This window comes from Melanerpes formicivorus, unplaced genomic scaffold (genome assembly GCF_026170545.1).
Source record: "Melanerpes formicivorus ecotype bairdi unplaced genomic scaffold, bMelFor1.0.p_v2 SCAF_4, whole genome shotgun sequence".
Taxonomy (NCBI): Eukaryota; Metazoa; Chordata; class Aves; order Piciformes; family Picidae; genus Melanerpes; species Melanerpes formicivorus.
In genome coordinates this window covers 22,585,862-22,602,048 of record NW_027142356.1, presented here as the reverse complement: position 1 = coordinate 22,602,048, position 16,187 = coordinate 22,585,862, and the positions used below count along the sequence as shown (strand labels likewise).

The 16,187-nt window shown below is 39.8% G+C and overlaps 1 protein-coding gene across 3 annotated transcripts in view; it reads left to right on the top strand.

Moving 5' to 3' along the window:
* The window catches only part of TMEM131L (transmembrane 131 like), an 84,201-nt gene that overhangs the window by 48,852 nt on the left and 19,162 nt on the right, over nucleotides 1-16,187 (top strand). For 2 of the 3 annotated variants that reach the window (XM_068137259.1, XM_068137257.1), the window contains exons 10-22: nucleotides 3,298-3,356; nucleotides 3,668-3,779; nucleotides 4,747-4,849; nucleotides 5,462-5,615; nucleotides 6,201-6,371; nucleotides 6,674-6,743; nucleotides 7,686-7,803; nucleotides 8,556-8,697; nucleotides 9,695-9,804; nucleotides 12,826-12,898; nucleotides 14,467-14,609; nucleotides 15,212-15,354; nucleotides 15,678-15,864. In XM_068137259.1, coding sequence (XP_067993360.1) covers nucleotides 3,298-3,356; nucleotides 3,668-3,779; nucleotides 4,747-4,849; nucleotides 5,462-5,615; nucleotides 6,201-6,371; nucleotides 6,674-6,743; nucleotides 7,686-7,803; nucleotides 8,556-8,697; nucleotides 9,695-9,804; nucleotides 12,826-12,898; nucleotides 14,467-14,609; nucleotides 15,212-15,354; nucleotides 15,678-15,864 — 1,585 coding nt within the window. The remainder of the gene's footprint in view (nucleotides 1-3,297; nucleotides 3,357-3,667; nucleotides 3,780-4,746; nucleotides 4,850-5,461; nucleotides 5,616-6,200; nucleotides 6,372-6,673; nucleotides 6,744-7,685; nucleotides 7,804-8,555; nucleotides 8,698-9,694; nucleotides 9,805-12,825; nucleotides 12,899-14,466; nucleotides 14,610-15,211; nucleotides 15,355-15,677; nucleotides 15,865-16,187) is intronic. The other variant, XM_068137258.1, reaches the window with a different exon arrangement.

The window sequence follows — 16,187 nt, the reverse complement described above, 5'->3', positions numbered from 1 at the left end:
GGTGCTGGCTGCCTGGGAGAAGAGACCAACCTCTGCCTGTTTACAACCCCCCTTCAGGTAGTTGTAGAGAGCGATAAGGTCACCCCTGAGTCTCCTCCTCTCCAGGCTAAGCAGCCCCAGCTCCCTCAGCCTCTCCTCATAGGGCTTGTGTTCCAAGCCCCTCACCAACTTCGTTGCCCTTCTCTGGACTCGTTCCAGCCACTTTGTTTAAGGTAGTGTTACCATAAATGCAGTCCTATTTATAAAGGTGGTAAAGTTGTGAACTACATCTGTTTAATCATTTGGTTGCCCATGCTTATGCATCTGCTTAAATAGTATGGAAATATGTCATAACCCTTCAATTTCTGCAACTGCATTAATTAAATTAACCAGAATAGAATTGTCAAGGCAGAATGGTTTGTACAGTACTGGAGATAGTGGCTGTTGTGGAAAGTAGGGCAATGAGGTAGTGCAGATGTGCACATCACTTGATCCTTGTAAGCTAGAATTCCACAGGCAAAACAATCAACTCCTCGTAGTTTCTCTATGCAACATTTACTGAGTGAACAAATCCTCTGAATCCAGGGGATTTAAAATTATTTATAGAGCTTTGCAGTCTGTTTGACTAGATGATTTTTTTTAAAGACATTTCTGCCAGTTTGACTTTCTGATTGAAGAAGGACCTACTTAAGAATCCAGATGAAAATAATATTTTTAATGCTGGTTGATAAGAAAATGATATTTTTGGTGTTTGACAAGTTCTGTCCAAGATCTAGTCACAAAACAGTATCTGCTGTTTTCCTTGTGCCTGTTCTGTGATGTGATATTTACACGGAGCTGAAACTGAAATATCCACTGTAACTCTAGTTTCCCTGCTGGTGAGATGACAGTGATTTGTTATGTTGAGTTGGGGACATACGTTTATTCTGATGCTGATGGAGAATTGTTCACATCTGTCTCATCAAGCATGCTCACTGTTAAGACTTGCAATGGTTAAAGTACATAGAATACATAGAATAAACCAGGTTGGAAGAGACCTTCAAGATAGTGTCCAACCCATCAACCAATCTGACCCACCTAAACAACTAACCCATGGCACCAAGCACCCCATCAAGTCTCCTCCTGAAAACCTCCAATGATGGCGACTCCACCACCTCCCCGGGCAGCCCATTCCAATGGGCAATCACACTCTATGTATAGAACTTCTTCCTAACATCCAGCCTAAACCTCCACTGGTGCAGCCTGAGACTGTGTCCTCTTGTTCTGGTACTGGCTGCCTGGGAGAAGAGGCCAACCTCTGCCTGTTTACAACCCCCCTTCAGGTAGTTGTAGAGAGCAATAAGGTCACCCCTGAGTCTCCTCCTCTCCAGGCTAAGCAACCCCAGCTCCCTCAGTCTCTCCTCATAAGGCTGTTTTTCATTAAATGTAATGCAATTAAAAGTCCTCAGTGTGTTAGATGTTGCTCATATAAGCCCTTTGGACTTGCTGTTGGTGGGAAATCTTGCTCTATCAGTACTTGGGTGGCTTTACATCTCAAATATCAGTGCTTGCTTGCCTTCCATTGGTATAATTAAATGAGAGACAACCTTGAGGAAAAGATCTACTGAAAGGGAGTACAGTGCTAGCGTACAGTACTTGTGTTAGCATCTAGAATCAGGCAGCATGTAGGCAAAGTTGCACAGGTTGAAGAGGAGTCTCTGTTTTTAACAGCTTTCAACATCTTGAACCCTTTTTTGGAAGCTGGTACCTGTAGGCTTATTTTCAAGCAGCTGAACAAGGCACACTCAGAAATTGTGCCTAGTGAATTGGGAGAATGTCCTTTTATGTCAGCCTGCATCTACTGATGTAACTCAAGTATAAACAAAGGCAAGAACTGAGGTCATCCTCCTTCATGGAAAGATGTGCCTGGTCTTGCACTTGGGTCACGCAAACCATATGCAAGGGTGCAGGCTTGGGTGAACTGGCCTGGTGGTAAAGGACCTGGGGGTGTTGTTTGACAGCCATCTGAATGTGAGCCAGCGGTGTTCTCAGGTGGCCAAGAAGGCCAACAGCATCTTGGCTTGTATCAGAAATAGTATGGCCAGCAGGAGTAGTGAGGTGATAGTTCCCCAGTACTCAGCACTCCTGAGGCCACACCTTGAATACTTCATTCAGTTTTGGGCCACTCACCACAAAAATGGAATTGAGTTGCTGGAATCTGTCCAGAGGAGGTGGCAAAGCTGGTGAAGGGCCTAAAGAAAACAAGTCTTACCGGGAGCTGGAATTGTTTAGTCTGGAGAGGAGGCTGAGGGGAGACCTCATTGCTCTACAGTAAGGTGGTGGTTGGTCTCTTCTCTCTAGTATCAGGTTTTAGCATGAGAGAAAATGGCCTGAAATTGTGCCAGGGGAGGTTTAGATTGGATGTTAGGAAATATTTCATTATGGAAAGACTAGTCTGGCATTGAAATGCCCAGGGAGGTGGTGGAGTCACTATCCCTAGAGGTGTTCAAAAAACATGCAGTTGTGGCACTTTGGGATGTGGTTTAATGGCCGTGGTGGTGTTAAGCTGATGATCTTAGAGGTCTTTCCCAACCAAAAGAATTCTATGATTCTGTGAGATGTGATAACCACCCCAGTATAATAGTCATCTCTTGTTCTCTCCTGCTGCTCTTCTTTTGGTCCTGCGTACAGGAACATAACTCTGCCAGCAATGAGGGTTGAGTTACCCAGTATAGCTGTACCATCTTAATGGCAGGTGAAAGCTAAGTTACACTCATCATCTGTTGCTGTAGTCAGTAGGTTACAGTGCTAGCAGGTGATAGGACTGTGTTTTAAGCCGAAAAGGTGTTCAGTGCTAAGTCCAGCTTTGTGTTGTCTCCTGAGAACGCTTGCTAAGCAAATTAGGCAAGTGAAGATCTTGTAGAGCTGTGTGCTTATATAGACTAGTTTTTACTGGATTCTCTTGTGCTATTGCTATTGGCCTTATACTTAAAAAGTTAGAGCAGCAGCAGCCATCCTTCTTCCCTTCAGCTGCGCCTCCTGTCTCCCAGCCTGTGGGAAAGGGGTAAATTGTGCTCCATCATGGATTTAGGAGACAAAGGAGACTCTTTTCATCCTCACCTTCATGCTTGTGGCCAGAAGGCTTGCTGAGCGGATTTTTTTACTCCTGTATGAAACAATTGTCAGCTCAAGATTGAATAGTTCCTCATTTTTACAAGGGTAGCTATCACACAAAGGTTTTTAAATTTAAATTGGGACTACTTCTCATGTGAATATCTCACAAAGCAAGAGTGCCTCCATTCTTGGTGAACTTACCTCATTGTTCATTCTTTTGGACAGGTGGTTCTTCAGTAGATGTGTACGTTATGCATTCTGGGAACAGCCTTGTGCACATACAGGTAATTGTGGGTCCACTGGCTTGCTCTCTAATAAGAAATTAATTTTGTTAGTGGCAAATATCACACTTCTGTATTTTTTAAAATGTGCCAAATTATCTAATAGGGTCTTTTAGATAAGAAGTTGTTGTGCAGTGATGGGGATTTTTTTTAAGACATAATTGTGAATAAAAATCCATGGATTGGTTTAGGAGACGTGAGAAAGTGGCAAATAATGATTTGCAAATGTGGCAAGAAGACACAGTAATACAGGAGCTACAATAATAATAATGCTAGTACTACTACAAGGATCATTGTGTGTTACCTTCATGCAGGAAATACGGCAGTTGTCACCAGAAGACACATGGTCTCCTCTGGAGTTTCAGCCAGTACTGCTATCTTCGTCATCGACTAACTTTACAAAAGTTGCTTCCGTTTCTTGTGAAGGTACAGGATGTATAGACTTATAGATAATATGGGCAAACAGGATTTGATTATGAAACAGTAACATTTTCAGCAGATAAGAGGCCCTGAAAGCTCTCCAACTCAACTTGTCTGGATGTTTTTGAGAACAATGAATTCTTTCTGCTAATTGTTTCCACCATTTTTGTGTATGTGTGCTTCCTCTTAAGCTGATGGAAGGCTCTAACCTATGTGTATTTTAAAAAGAGGAAGAAAACATTTGCTAAAATGTTAGCTGATTTTACAATAAGCATAATTATTGAATGTGCCTTTTCAACATCCTTTTATAATTTGTGGTTATTTTTCTGTTTCAAATACATTTTCTAAAAAGCTATTGTGCTTGGGTGGTCACTTTCTATGACATCTCTTGGCAGGATCATTGAAGTGGCTTGCCTGAGACCAGGCATGTTTGTGAAAGAGTGAAGATTTACATTTAAGCATTCCAGACTGCAGCCTGTTTCTTATTCTGACCACTAGACTGCAGTGCATAGACTTTAAACGTTTATGAGACAGGCTTCCTGCATAATGACACTGGGATTTGTTTTACTTAGTGAAAAAGAGCAAATAAGAAAGAAGAGGCTATACAATCAGTGATTCCTTTTTTTTTTCCCAGAACAATTTTTCATTTATTGAAAGGAGGCGGTGTGCATAGATAAGTAGGACTGCAGTGCCAGGGACACGTGGTTAAAATTGGTCAGGTTGCTCTTTGCAGCCTTGTTGTGCATTTGTGGTTTTAAAGCGTGTAGCATTCGTAAATTTTTCTTAAAGTAAGGTTTGGAACCTCTGAAAACAAGAAAATAAGCAATTAGATGCTTTGTTCACCTGTGTGAGAATTGAACCAGCAAATGATTCCTATTTTAGTGTTCTCCCAAGTCCTCAGCTGAAAATTGTAGTGGATTTGCTTTTGTTTGGGCTGATGTTGTATTCTTCTGTATGTCTGTTCTTTGCCCAGTTGCATCCTGTGACAGTGGAAGTCCTTATGCCGACAAAAAGAACAATCAACTGGAAGGCGCTACAACACTAAAAGCCTGTCTTTCCTGTCCTGTGATGGAAGGGTAGGTTGGCAGTGGATTTTTGTTCATTTGTTAACTTTCACCAGTATTATAGGAAAAATAATCTACCCTACTTTAGGGCATGGGGGTAGCTTGCATTGTCAGTGAACAATTCCAGGGACAATGAAGAATCAGCGTGTTATTGTTGCTCTGTCATTTACCAAAAGAGACCTGTGACATTTCAAGCAGTAGTTCTGTATATTTTGTCCAGGAAGAATTGCAGCAACGATAATACCATAGCAACTTGTATCCTATAAATGCTGCTTTCACTGTGTGATAAAGTTTCCACCATCCTTATTAATCTGACGCCGAAGCAGAATAGTTACAGACAAAATGTGAAGTCTTTACCACGTCACAGAACGGTAGGCCATGTTGTACTGCAGCACAGCAAGAGGCTAGAGTGATTTACCTGCCTACCTCCTTGACATGGTTCCTGTAACTTTTCCTCTGATTTTTTATGTAAATATTCCAAAGGAAATAATGGTGTTCTTTCTCCTTAAAGCTTTGAAAGAGTCTTGTTAGGCAGGAATACTATAGATACCTTATGTGCAGACCACTTGTGTGCTCAGGGACAAATGCAGATGTATTTATTTTTTTTCCTGTATTTTTATACAGGTATTTTGACATAGACCCTTCTGCAGCATTGTTTCATATAGAACCACATCGTAATACTTCAGGATTTTGGTCCATATGGTTCACAAACAATTTTGATTTCAGCATTGAACTGAATGAAGTCTTCATAGCCAGAGAAACAAAGAATATTTTAAAGGTAAGCTTTATTACTACTTCATGTAATGTTTTGTCTTTAAGGATATGGCACTTTGACATACAAAAAAGATTCTTTGAAGTACTCGGTGTTCTCAAAGCTGGTTGAAATAAATTGAAAAATAAAGGTGTATATAGGCCTGTAAGTCTTAGGTCCTGAAAAGCTGACTCTTTCAATAGACATTATTTACTGTTTTTGTATTGTTCTATTAACAACTGTTCTCCTATTTGAGTTGGCAGCTACAGATGCGTCAAATTAAAGACCACTGCAGCATTTGTGCTCTATAGGATTCAGCATTTCTTATAGGCTGTAATGGAAGTCTTCAGTACATAGATGAGCTTTGAAGTTTAGAAGGCAAAGCCAGTAATTTACTTGCACAATTGCTTGATTTAAACCAGACAAATCTGGTTTATGAATATGCACATGATACAAGCATCTAATTGACTCTTTGTATATTTAGATAGGGTGGATCAGTTATGTGCATATGTGTGTGCAGGAACAGCAAAAGCACGAAGCAAGAGAAAGTTTACATTCTTAAAGGTATCACTTGCACCAATTCTAATTCACTTGCTGTTTGATTCTCTCTAGATTCTGAACTTTGCTGAACCTTTGACTCTACCTCCAGGCTGCTGGAATGTATTTAGTTTGAAGCTCAGTGTGAAAGACACTGTAACAAATGTGCTTTCTAGTATTTATTTGGCTACAAATGTAGGAGTAATGTTTGAAATACCTCTGCAGATATATTCAACTGTGTCCAAGGTATTGTATTCAATTGTGTTGAATTGTTGTTGTTATGCTCTACAAACCAAACTGCAGCATCACCTTTCTTAGGACAGAAGTCTGTGTCTTAGCCCTGTAAGAACAACTCAGTATGAGACTGTTCTGTGAAACCGAACCATTCTGTAGCTTGAGAAGTTAAGCCCCCAGAGTTGAACAGCAATGAATTGCCGTTCTCCAGGCCATCTTTATTCTCTTTGATTTGTTCAAGTTATGTACAAAGAAACTGGAATTTATCCTTCTGTTTTGTCACACGGTCAGTTATCTTTGTTTTGGTTTTCCAGCAGGGAGATCTTCATTTTGAAGTGATTGCCCACTGTGATATTCAGTGTTACTTGGGAAAGTCTGATGCAGGTAGGCTTGTCCAGATCCTTTTTTTCTTGTGTGTAGGCATCACGTAGTGGTTTTACTGTAGAAAAATCATTTTAATTTAGCAGGACTTGCAATGAGAATATTGAGATTGTTCATGCAAGTACTTAGTTCTGTGTCTTTTAAAAACATCCAATTTTCTGGGAGTAGATACGTGGATTTGACTGAACTCCACTGAACACACTATGTAGTGTCTCAGATCTCTAATTCCATTCTCTCATGAAATGTACCTTTTTTTTTTTACTTAATTTCCAAAATTAGCCATTTTTGGTTACTGTAAAAAAAAATAATTGTTTTTCTAAGTCCTTTTGGCAATGTGAGAATGCTTGAACTAATAACTTGCTAAAAGGCATTAATATTTAGGCCATGCAATTTAATCTTAAGAATTTGAGAAAATTATTGGAAAGTTGCCAAACTATGGTACTTGTTTTGCTCCCTGATATTACTGTTTGGTACTACTGTGCAGACAATAGTATATTATCATGGCATCAGTGGAGAGCTCTGTGTAACAACTACTGATAACAGAAAGACTTCTCAATGGTAGCCATTAGAAACAGCAACAGTTAGAAGGGCCTGCTGGGGCCTAAAATGCCTATAAATACCCATAGTTTGGTCTGCATGTAGAATTGCTGTCCCTGAGATCTCAGAGAACTAAAGAGTACTTGTAGGTGGTGGTCTGGTTTTTTTAGCATATCAGATATGGACAATAATAAATACATCTATATGTATGTGCACAAACACACACAAACATATATATATACACACACGCACACGCTCACATATACTTGCTTTGTAGAGAAAAAGAGATTGCCTTTCTCATTTGTGTGTCAGCACCCTTTGTGCAGATACTGTTTACTTGTGCTAGGAAGTAGATCAATGGACAACCAAATATCTCTGTAAAACATGAAAAATCTGTTACTGTTTTAGCAAATCTGCTTTGGCAGAAGAGTCTCTCTCTGAACCATTCTGCCTGGGATGTGGATTCTGAGCTTGCAAGTGAACTTTATGAGAGATGGCAAAAAATAAGACGTGGAGAAGCCTGCAGGTCTGTACAGAATCTGATTTGGTTTTTAATTCAAGCCACTACACTGTTGTAAGAATATTGCTGTTCTCAAGTACTCTTAATTAGAACAAAACATTTTTGACTTTCATGCACTTTAGTTGTCTCGAAACACCTGGAGTTCCAGAGTACCCCAGACACCCAGCTTCCATTTCAAGCCATTGCCAGCCATAAGTAAACAATTCAGATGCCCAAACTTCAGAATGTAAATAATGTTCTGGCTATAACACCATCACCACAGTTGCATAATGTAGAAGTAGTCAAAGCATGTTTTACCATGTCATTATGAAGTTGCATGAGTCCTTCATCAACAGATCCTTTTAGCAGTCTTTTCAGGATCAAGGTCTTTGAATAGGTTTAAGGATTTTAGTCCCTGGCCTGATGGATACTGCATATTGGGGATGTTGGGGAGGAAGCAGTTGCTGTGACTGAGCAATTCTTGTAGAGATGGTGTGTCAGTGACATCAGCCCCTTTCCAGAATAAGAAAGAGTTGTGAAAACAGTTGTGATGCAAGTGGAAAAGTGGAGATTGAATGCATGTACATAAGTTGCACTGACTCGCTGCTACTAGGTTACAGCTTTATGGGCTTTAATTTGTGAAGAACATTTTCAAGGAAAGGTTCATTGGTGTAATTACAGGGTCATGGCAAATCATGGATGGGGGTGTGTGGTTGTTTGTTATTTGAAAGGAAAAAAAAATTAAAAATTAACACAGCTTTCTGGTTTTGACAATAAAGCAGGAGAAATATTTTGGGATTGGCTCACTTTATTCACCAGAAGAAGCCTAAAGAGGAGTCCTTTGCCTTTTTCTTGCCACGGTTGACTACAGAGCCTGGCCTTACTCTGAACTTCAGTGCCACAGCAATTAAAAGCAATATGGTGAGGATGGCTGCTGTTACAGGTTTTCTCGGTTGATGTGTGTTTGGGTTAACAAATTTTGCAGTTAATACTTGGTGATGCTTAGCATTTTCATACTACTTGTAGATAGGTGTTTTGAAATCTAATCTGAGACATCTGATTCTTTGACAAGATCTCTAGCTACCTAGTTGTAGTATTTTAATACGAGGAGAGGATTAAAGCAGTGTAGGTTTTAACTAGTAATTGTTTATGGTTGTTAAAACTTGCCTTGCATCATTGTATAAAGTACATGATTGTGGTAAAATAAATGAAACTAGGGACTAGAGATAGGATATACTGTCAGTAATGATGCATCTGGCTATGGGATGGCCTTCCTCATGCCACTGTCTTATGTAACAGAAGTGTGTAAAACATTTGCGAGAGATACCAACACTTGAGAGATCAGAGCAATGTGTCTTCCAACCACACTGACAGTTCTTTCTTTCTTGTCAGATTTAGGTCACTACTAACCTAGCCTGGACCAGAACCAGTCACATGGAGATATAGTTTTCATATGCACATACTGTGAATTATTTTAATACTCCATTCATGACTTTTAATTGTCAGTCATTATAGTAATGCATTTAACCTGCTTGCACTTACACTTCAGTAAGAAAGGGTGGCACTTAACTAACTTCTTTTCTGAAAGAGCTTTCTTTATGTCTGCCTGTGTAAATCAAAATCCAAGTGAAAGGGTTGTTTGGGGATGGAGGAGATTGGTGGTTTTGTACATGTGGTTCTTCATGAACTCTTAGCTGTTGGGTGTTTTTTCCTTCTTTTTGTCAAATGGTGACACTGTGGTGACATGCTCTGTTGTTCCAGGCAGTTTTCTGCACATATGGTTGTATTGCGTTAAGACAGAAGCCAGGTTGAAGTCCCTTGAAAATGCAGACCATATTACTGGTACTGAATTGCTTTGCCTTCCAGTTCTGAAGTGTGTAGTTTTTAAACTATTTTTTTTCCCCTCCAAACTCTTTAGGTAAAATATTTCGTACTAAGAAACCCATCATCCTTCCCAGTTACGTTGCAGCTTCTGCCTCTTTCTTACTACCCTGATCCCCAAGCTTCACTGAGTCTGCTCAACAAATGGTAATGAGTATAACTGTCTAGGGATACTGTTTTCACTTGTATAAGATCTATTTGCCACACCTTATGATTATTGCTTATTGTTTGTTTTAATTTTTTTAAAGTGTAAGTGAGGTGGGGACAATGTTCTGACCTGTTTTGGAAGATACAAACATGTTCAGAGCAGCTGCCTGTATGATGCATGACACTTCATAAAAGCGAATTGAGCATGTTTTCAGCAAGTTTGTCTGGCAGCTGTAGACTACAATTGGTCATTTTTTAAGATCTGAGGCTTAGTGCAAGCTTGTGCAAGGTGCCCAAGTGAGAGGAGCAACTTGCAGAACTAGGGATGTGCATCTCATTGCAGGGCTGGTTGCCAAGTATACAAAAATCTGTAGACTGATGAGTAAGGAGGAAAGAAATTTTTTCCCACCAGAAAAAGGGTTTCATAGCTTTTTCATAAGTAAAACCACATCTTAAAAGAAGAAACAGGAGCCAGGGGAAAAAAGTGCCAGAGCCAGGACTCCCACCATAAATGTTTAGGGTCGACTAAGGAAAGATTTCTGCATTGTTTTGAACTTTCTGTTTTAGAAATGAGAAGATCTAATGAGAAACCTAGGTGAGAGTTGGATGAATAGTATAAATGGGTAGGGTATAAAATAAGCCCTGGCTGTTGCACATAACTTTGAAAAACTGTGATTTTGGTAGGACTGTTCACTTGGTTGGAGCCGGTGGGGACCACTCATGCCTAGGTGTAACTTGTTTATTTGGGGTCTAAATACCTGTGTAATTGCTTCCTTAACCTAACTGCTTTACATACCTATGTGTGTGTATATATATATGTGTGTGTATATATATATGCAGATTAATAACTACATCTGTTTGCATACTAAATACAATTTTGACATAGGCTCTTTCTAGTGGTTTGAAATTACATTTGCTCTGAATTTGCACACGTTTTGTTTTACCCAGTTTTTCAGAAATCATGTCCACTAACTGTTGGGTTTAATGCCACAGGAAATTGTAAGTGAATTTCCAGTTCAGTGACTGGAGGTCCATTGGTCTTTTATAATATGAATTTTACAGATGCTCAGGTGTCCTTCAGTGTAGGTGGAAGCCTCAGATTTAATTCGGAAAATAACTAAACCTTTGTTGTCAGTTTGCTGAAAAAGCTCATCCTCAGCTCAGAAATAGTGTGGCCAGCAGGAGCAGGGAAGTCACTGTGCCCCTGTACTCAGCACTAGTTAGGCCACACCTTGAATCCTGTGTCCAGTTCTGGGCACCTCAGTTTAAGAAGGACATTGAGACTCTTGAATGTGTCCAGAGAAGGGCAACAAGGCTGGTGAGAGGCCTCAAGCACAAGCCCTGTGAGGAGAGGCTGAGGGAGCTGGGATTGTTTAGCCTGGAGAAGAGGAGGCTCAGGGGAGACGACCTTGCTGTCTACAACTACCTGAAAGGAGGTTGTAGCCAGGTGGGGGTTGGTCTCTTCTCCCAGGCAACCAGCACCAGAACAAGAGGACACAGTCTCAAGCTGTGCCAGGGGAGGTTTAGGCTCGAGGTGAGGAGAAAGTTCTTCCCAGAGAGAGTTGTTAGCCATTGGAATGGGCTGCCCAGGGAGGTAGTGGAGTCACCATTCCTGAAGGTATCCAAGAGGGGATTGGACATGGCACTTGGTGCCATGGTTTAGTAGTCATGAGGTCTTGGGTGACAGGTTGGACTTGATGATCTTTGAGGTTTTTTCCAACCTTATTGATTCTATGATTTAGGCTGGAAACAACCTTTAAGACAATCGAAGTCCAACCATTTGCCTGATGCTAACCCATGTCCCTCAGCGCTACATCTACAAAGTTCTTAAATGCCTCCAGGGTTGGTGACTCAACTGCTGCCCTGGCAGCCTGTTCCAGGGCTTCACTTTCAGTGAAGAATTTGTTCCTGGTGTCCAACTTAAACCTCTCCTGGTGCAATTTGAAGTTGTTTCCTCTTGTCCTACCACTAGTCACTAAGCAGTCAAGACCAACACCCACGTGGCTCCAGCCTCCTTCTAGGGACTTTCAGAGAGTCAGAACATCTCCCCTGAGCCTTCTTTTCTCTACGCTAAACAATTCCCCTTCCTTCAGCTGTTCCTCACCAGACCTGTTCTCCAGACCCTTCACCAGCTTCATTGCCTTTCTCTGGACCCACTCCAGCACCTCAGTATCTTTTTTGGAGTGAGGGCTGCAAAACTGAACCTAGTATTCAAGGTGTGACCTCACCTGTGCTGAGAAGAGGGGGACAATCACTGCCCTGGTCCTCCTGGCCACACTTACCAATACCTATGCATATTCTGATACAGATTTTTCTGTTGCAACCATTTGCTAGCTTTGTGCTGACACTGCAGTATTTACAAATGCATTAAGGGTGGTAATCATCTTTAAAATGTCTTTGCACAATAAGGCCTTGAGCGACCTGGTCTAGTGGAAGGTGTCCCTGCCCATGGCAGGTGATCTTTAAGGTTCCTTCCAACCTAAACCATTCTATGAATATTGGTTTTCTTATGTCTGTTTTTAATATCTTAATGCCAAATGCTTATAATTTGCTCTCAGGCAAATAATCAACTGCTCTAATTGAATTCAGTTTGTCAAGTAGATGAAACAAAAAAGTAATTTGTCCAAAACAAATACTGAGCAGAACAAGGAATATTTGAGTAAGTGATGAGATTTGATAATGATTATTTCTTAACAGTTATGTGGACAGAAAAAGCTTTGGGCCATTTGTATTTGTGTGGCTTAGAAATTGTGTTTCTTGATAACGATGATCTCTTGTACTCTCATGTGCTCAGAGATCCAAGATGCCTGGCCATTTGTATGGTTTCCAAATGTGTGGAATCCACATCAAACTGATTTGTAGTTCATTCTGTTAAAGAGCAGTACCACATCTGCCAAAACACAAAACACAGTTTAATGAGTATTCTTTACTTAAGAATAAATGCCAACATGTAAAAATAAGTCTCTGTACTGCTGGCAGACTAGGTTTGAGGAGCTTAATTTTTTGCTTTGTTTTATTCAGGTTTGGCATAAATGTTCAAGCTATTAACTTCACGACCACTGAATTCAGGCTGCTGAGTGAATGTTCACACAGGGTAAGATGGCTCATTTTGACAGGAAAAGTGGTTTGACACACTAGAAAAAGCTTCCTTTATCTACCTTGTATCTTGAGTTGTTCCTGTGTGCTAGTTAAAGCAATTTAATAGCATTTAATTGTTTCTTTGTCAGGCTTGTATCTTTGCAGTTATTTTTTCTGGGTTTTTTTTCAAAGTTTGAGTCTGTTTGGGAAACAGCTATAGGGAGGGAGTCTGTGCCATACCTGCCTGCATGTGTGTGTTTAGGAGTCTATTGTTTGCATTCTGTGTTTGGACTTAGATTTAGCCCTCAACTAACCCTGAAGTGTCAAACTTTTGAGTTGGGAATGTCAGAAGCTAGATTATGATTTTTTTTTAGTAAAGGGCAATATAGGCTGCTAGTTAAAGGGAGGAGATAGCTTAACCTGCAGCTCCTGGATCCAGGTTGTAACGTCATGACTCTTTCTGGTTCCCATTGCCTCATTTTTAACATGCGTGTGATAACAGTTGACTGTGCCACACCAGTGCTGAGCTGTGGTTATACCCTGAGTTATTGTGTCATGGGAGAAGTAGAGAAGACGTGTAATGAATTGTTAGGTTCACATTTGAGAGAGAGTCTATCTTTGTCAGTAGGGAGTTTGCAAATGCTGTACATGGTTGTTTTTTCAATAAATACTGATTGTTGAATGCAGATTCTGAAACTTTTTATGTATGTTCATAAAGTAGACTAAGAATAAAAACATTTGAAAAGGATCAGAGAAGCCTGACAATAGCCATTAATTATGGGGGGGAAAAAAACCCAACAATAAAAACCCAACCAAGAGTCCATTTGGTAATGTTTATGATTATCTTTTTTTTGATGGCTGTAGGTGTCTGATCACCCCTTCTAAGAGGAGACTCCCAGTTCTGGAACAGGAAGTTGTAGGGATACTTTCACTTTTTGATAGGAGAAAAAACAAGCAGCACTATAAAACAAACAAAAAACCCCAACCAAAGGAAAAAAAAAAAACCAACCAACCAAACCCCCCCAAACACAACCACCACCCCAAAAATCCTCTAAACAAACAAAACCCAACAAAAAACCCACTAAACAACAACCAAAACCCCAAATGTATATTATTTCCAGACTCAGTGAACTTCTGGTAGTTCTGGTCTTCAATTAGTATGGAAGGGCATTCACTGTGGCTTGTTTCCAGTGACTCCAATGACCAACATATTAGCCAACAGTCCCTTTCTCACTTAAATAAATTGTAAGTCTTACACTGAGGATATAATGGTTGCCACATTTTCCTGTGCAATCAGTATACTGCCTGTTCTCATTGTGTTTCAGGATTCCTTGAATATGAAAGAGATTATATAATCTCTTTTCCATCTGAACAAATAAAAGCTGTTCTAAAAAACTGAAGTACTACATTCCACATAGGTTTTATGTTGTCAGATTGAAAGACTTCTGTATACCAAGATAGTTACTGCCCCTTGCCAAAAATACCTTACGCAGTGTTAAGCGAGTAAAGCTGTAGTGTTTTCTTTACTCCGAGTCTTTAAACACGTGTCTTCTGTGAATAAGAAGTGCATTTTTGTTTTAACAGAATGCACGTCAGGAGGATCTCATCAACAAGAAATGCAGTTCTGAGCTGCTTTGGCTGAATTTGCAGCCACTGGAAACCAGAAAAGTTGGTGTAATTTTTACACCAGTTGATTACAAAAGAGTATCATCCCTTATTTTAATCAGGTAAGCAAAGTTTCAGTTGTGAGAACGAAGCGACTCAATGTAAAAGTTCATTTCCAAGGCTTGGAGCAAAGACAAATGGCCAGAATTTAAAAGTCAGAAAACCTCCAGTTTAATAAAAATTGCTTGAGGGGTGTTTGTGCCTTATGTTGTAGCCATTAAAAAATAGTCGTCGTCTTGTTAAAATGCATATCAATGTGCTGAGCTTATTTGCAGTTGAGAGAGCAACACATTGAGTGGTTTTGAGACTTTCAACTTAACTTCATAATGATAGGGTTTAATTATCCAGCGAGTCTCATGTGCAGCCACACATTGGTTATCTCTGGAGGAAATGATTGTTTCTGGAAGAAGCAATCATTTTCACTAGGCACTGTTGTTATCTGGTGGCAGTGGTCACAAGACTTGTTCCTTCACTGTGGGAAATTTCACTGATGAATAGTTCTAGAGTAATCCTGTCTGTACTTAGAGGAAACTATCCAGGTGTGGCCAGTGAATCTGTTACTGAAACACTGTTGTCTTGGATTGGCCCCAGATAGAAAAGTTGTGATTTTTCACATTTCATTTGCATTTTAGTAGCCAATTGATTGATTTTTATATTTTGGCAGAAACAACTTAACTGTTCTGGACATGATCAATGTAGAAGGCTTTGGAGCCAAAGAATTGCTTAAAGTAGGGGGAAGACTCCCTGGTGCAGGAGGATCACTTCGATTCAAGGTGCCAGAAGCTACGCTAATGGACTGCAGACGACGTGAGTAAGAAGAAATAGGTCTCTGATTTTGTAGCTGGCTGTGTTACTCTGTAGTAATGGTATGGTAATGTTAAGTAAACAGACTGTTGAAATATGAAAAGCTGAAGAGCTAGGTCGTGAAGAGTGCAGATTCTGTTTCCTTTAAACACTGAGGATGATTACAAATCTAGAAATACAGTACTGCAGGACAGTCTGTATTAAAATGTTAACTTCTGAATTTCTATTGAAAATAAAAAAAGCGATTTATTTACAAACTGAAGAGAATGTTTTTTAAGCACTGTAAAAATAATTATGTGGCTTTTTTTTTTTCTTTTTTCTTTAAGAACTGAAAGACAGCAAGCAAATTCTGTCCATTACGAAGAACTTCAAAGTAGAGAATATTGGGCCTCTTCCTATAACAATTTCATCAATGAAAATCAATGGTTACAGTTGCCAAGGATATGGATTTGAAGTGTTAGACTGTCAGGAATTTTTCCTGGCTCAGAATTCATCACGGGAGATCAGCATTGTGTAAGCACTGACAAATTTGCTGACAAACTAACTTAAGGGGAATTTTGAAATAATTAATTCCAGCCACAGACACTCCAGTAGCACATCCCCACACAAAATTTGGTGAGCTGTGACTATAAATTTCAGAAGCCTTTCCCCTTTTCAGTAAGGGTAATACTAACAAATTCATAATAAAATAATGTTTCTTTATAAGACTCCATTATTCTTAAAAAGCAGCATGCATGCTTTATCAGTGCATTAGGAAGTAGTAAATTAAAGGAAAAGAGCTGTCATGATAAAAGACTAAGAAATGCTTTGTTGCTGGCTCAGTTTTTTCAGTTGAG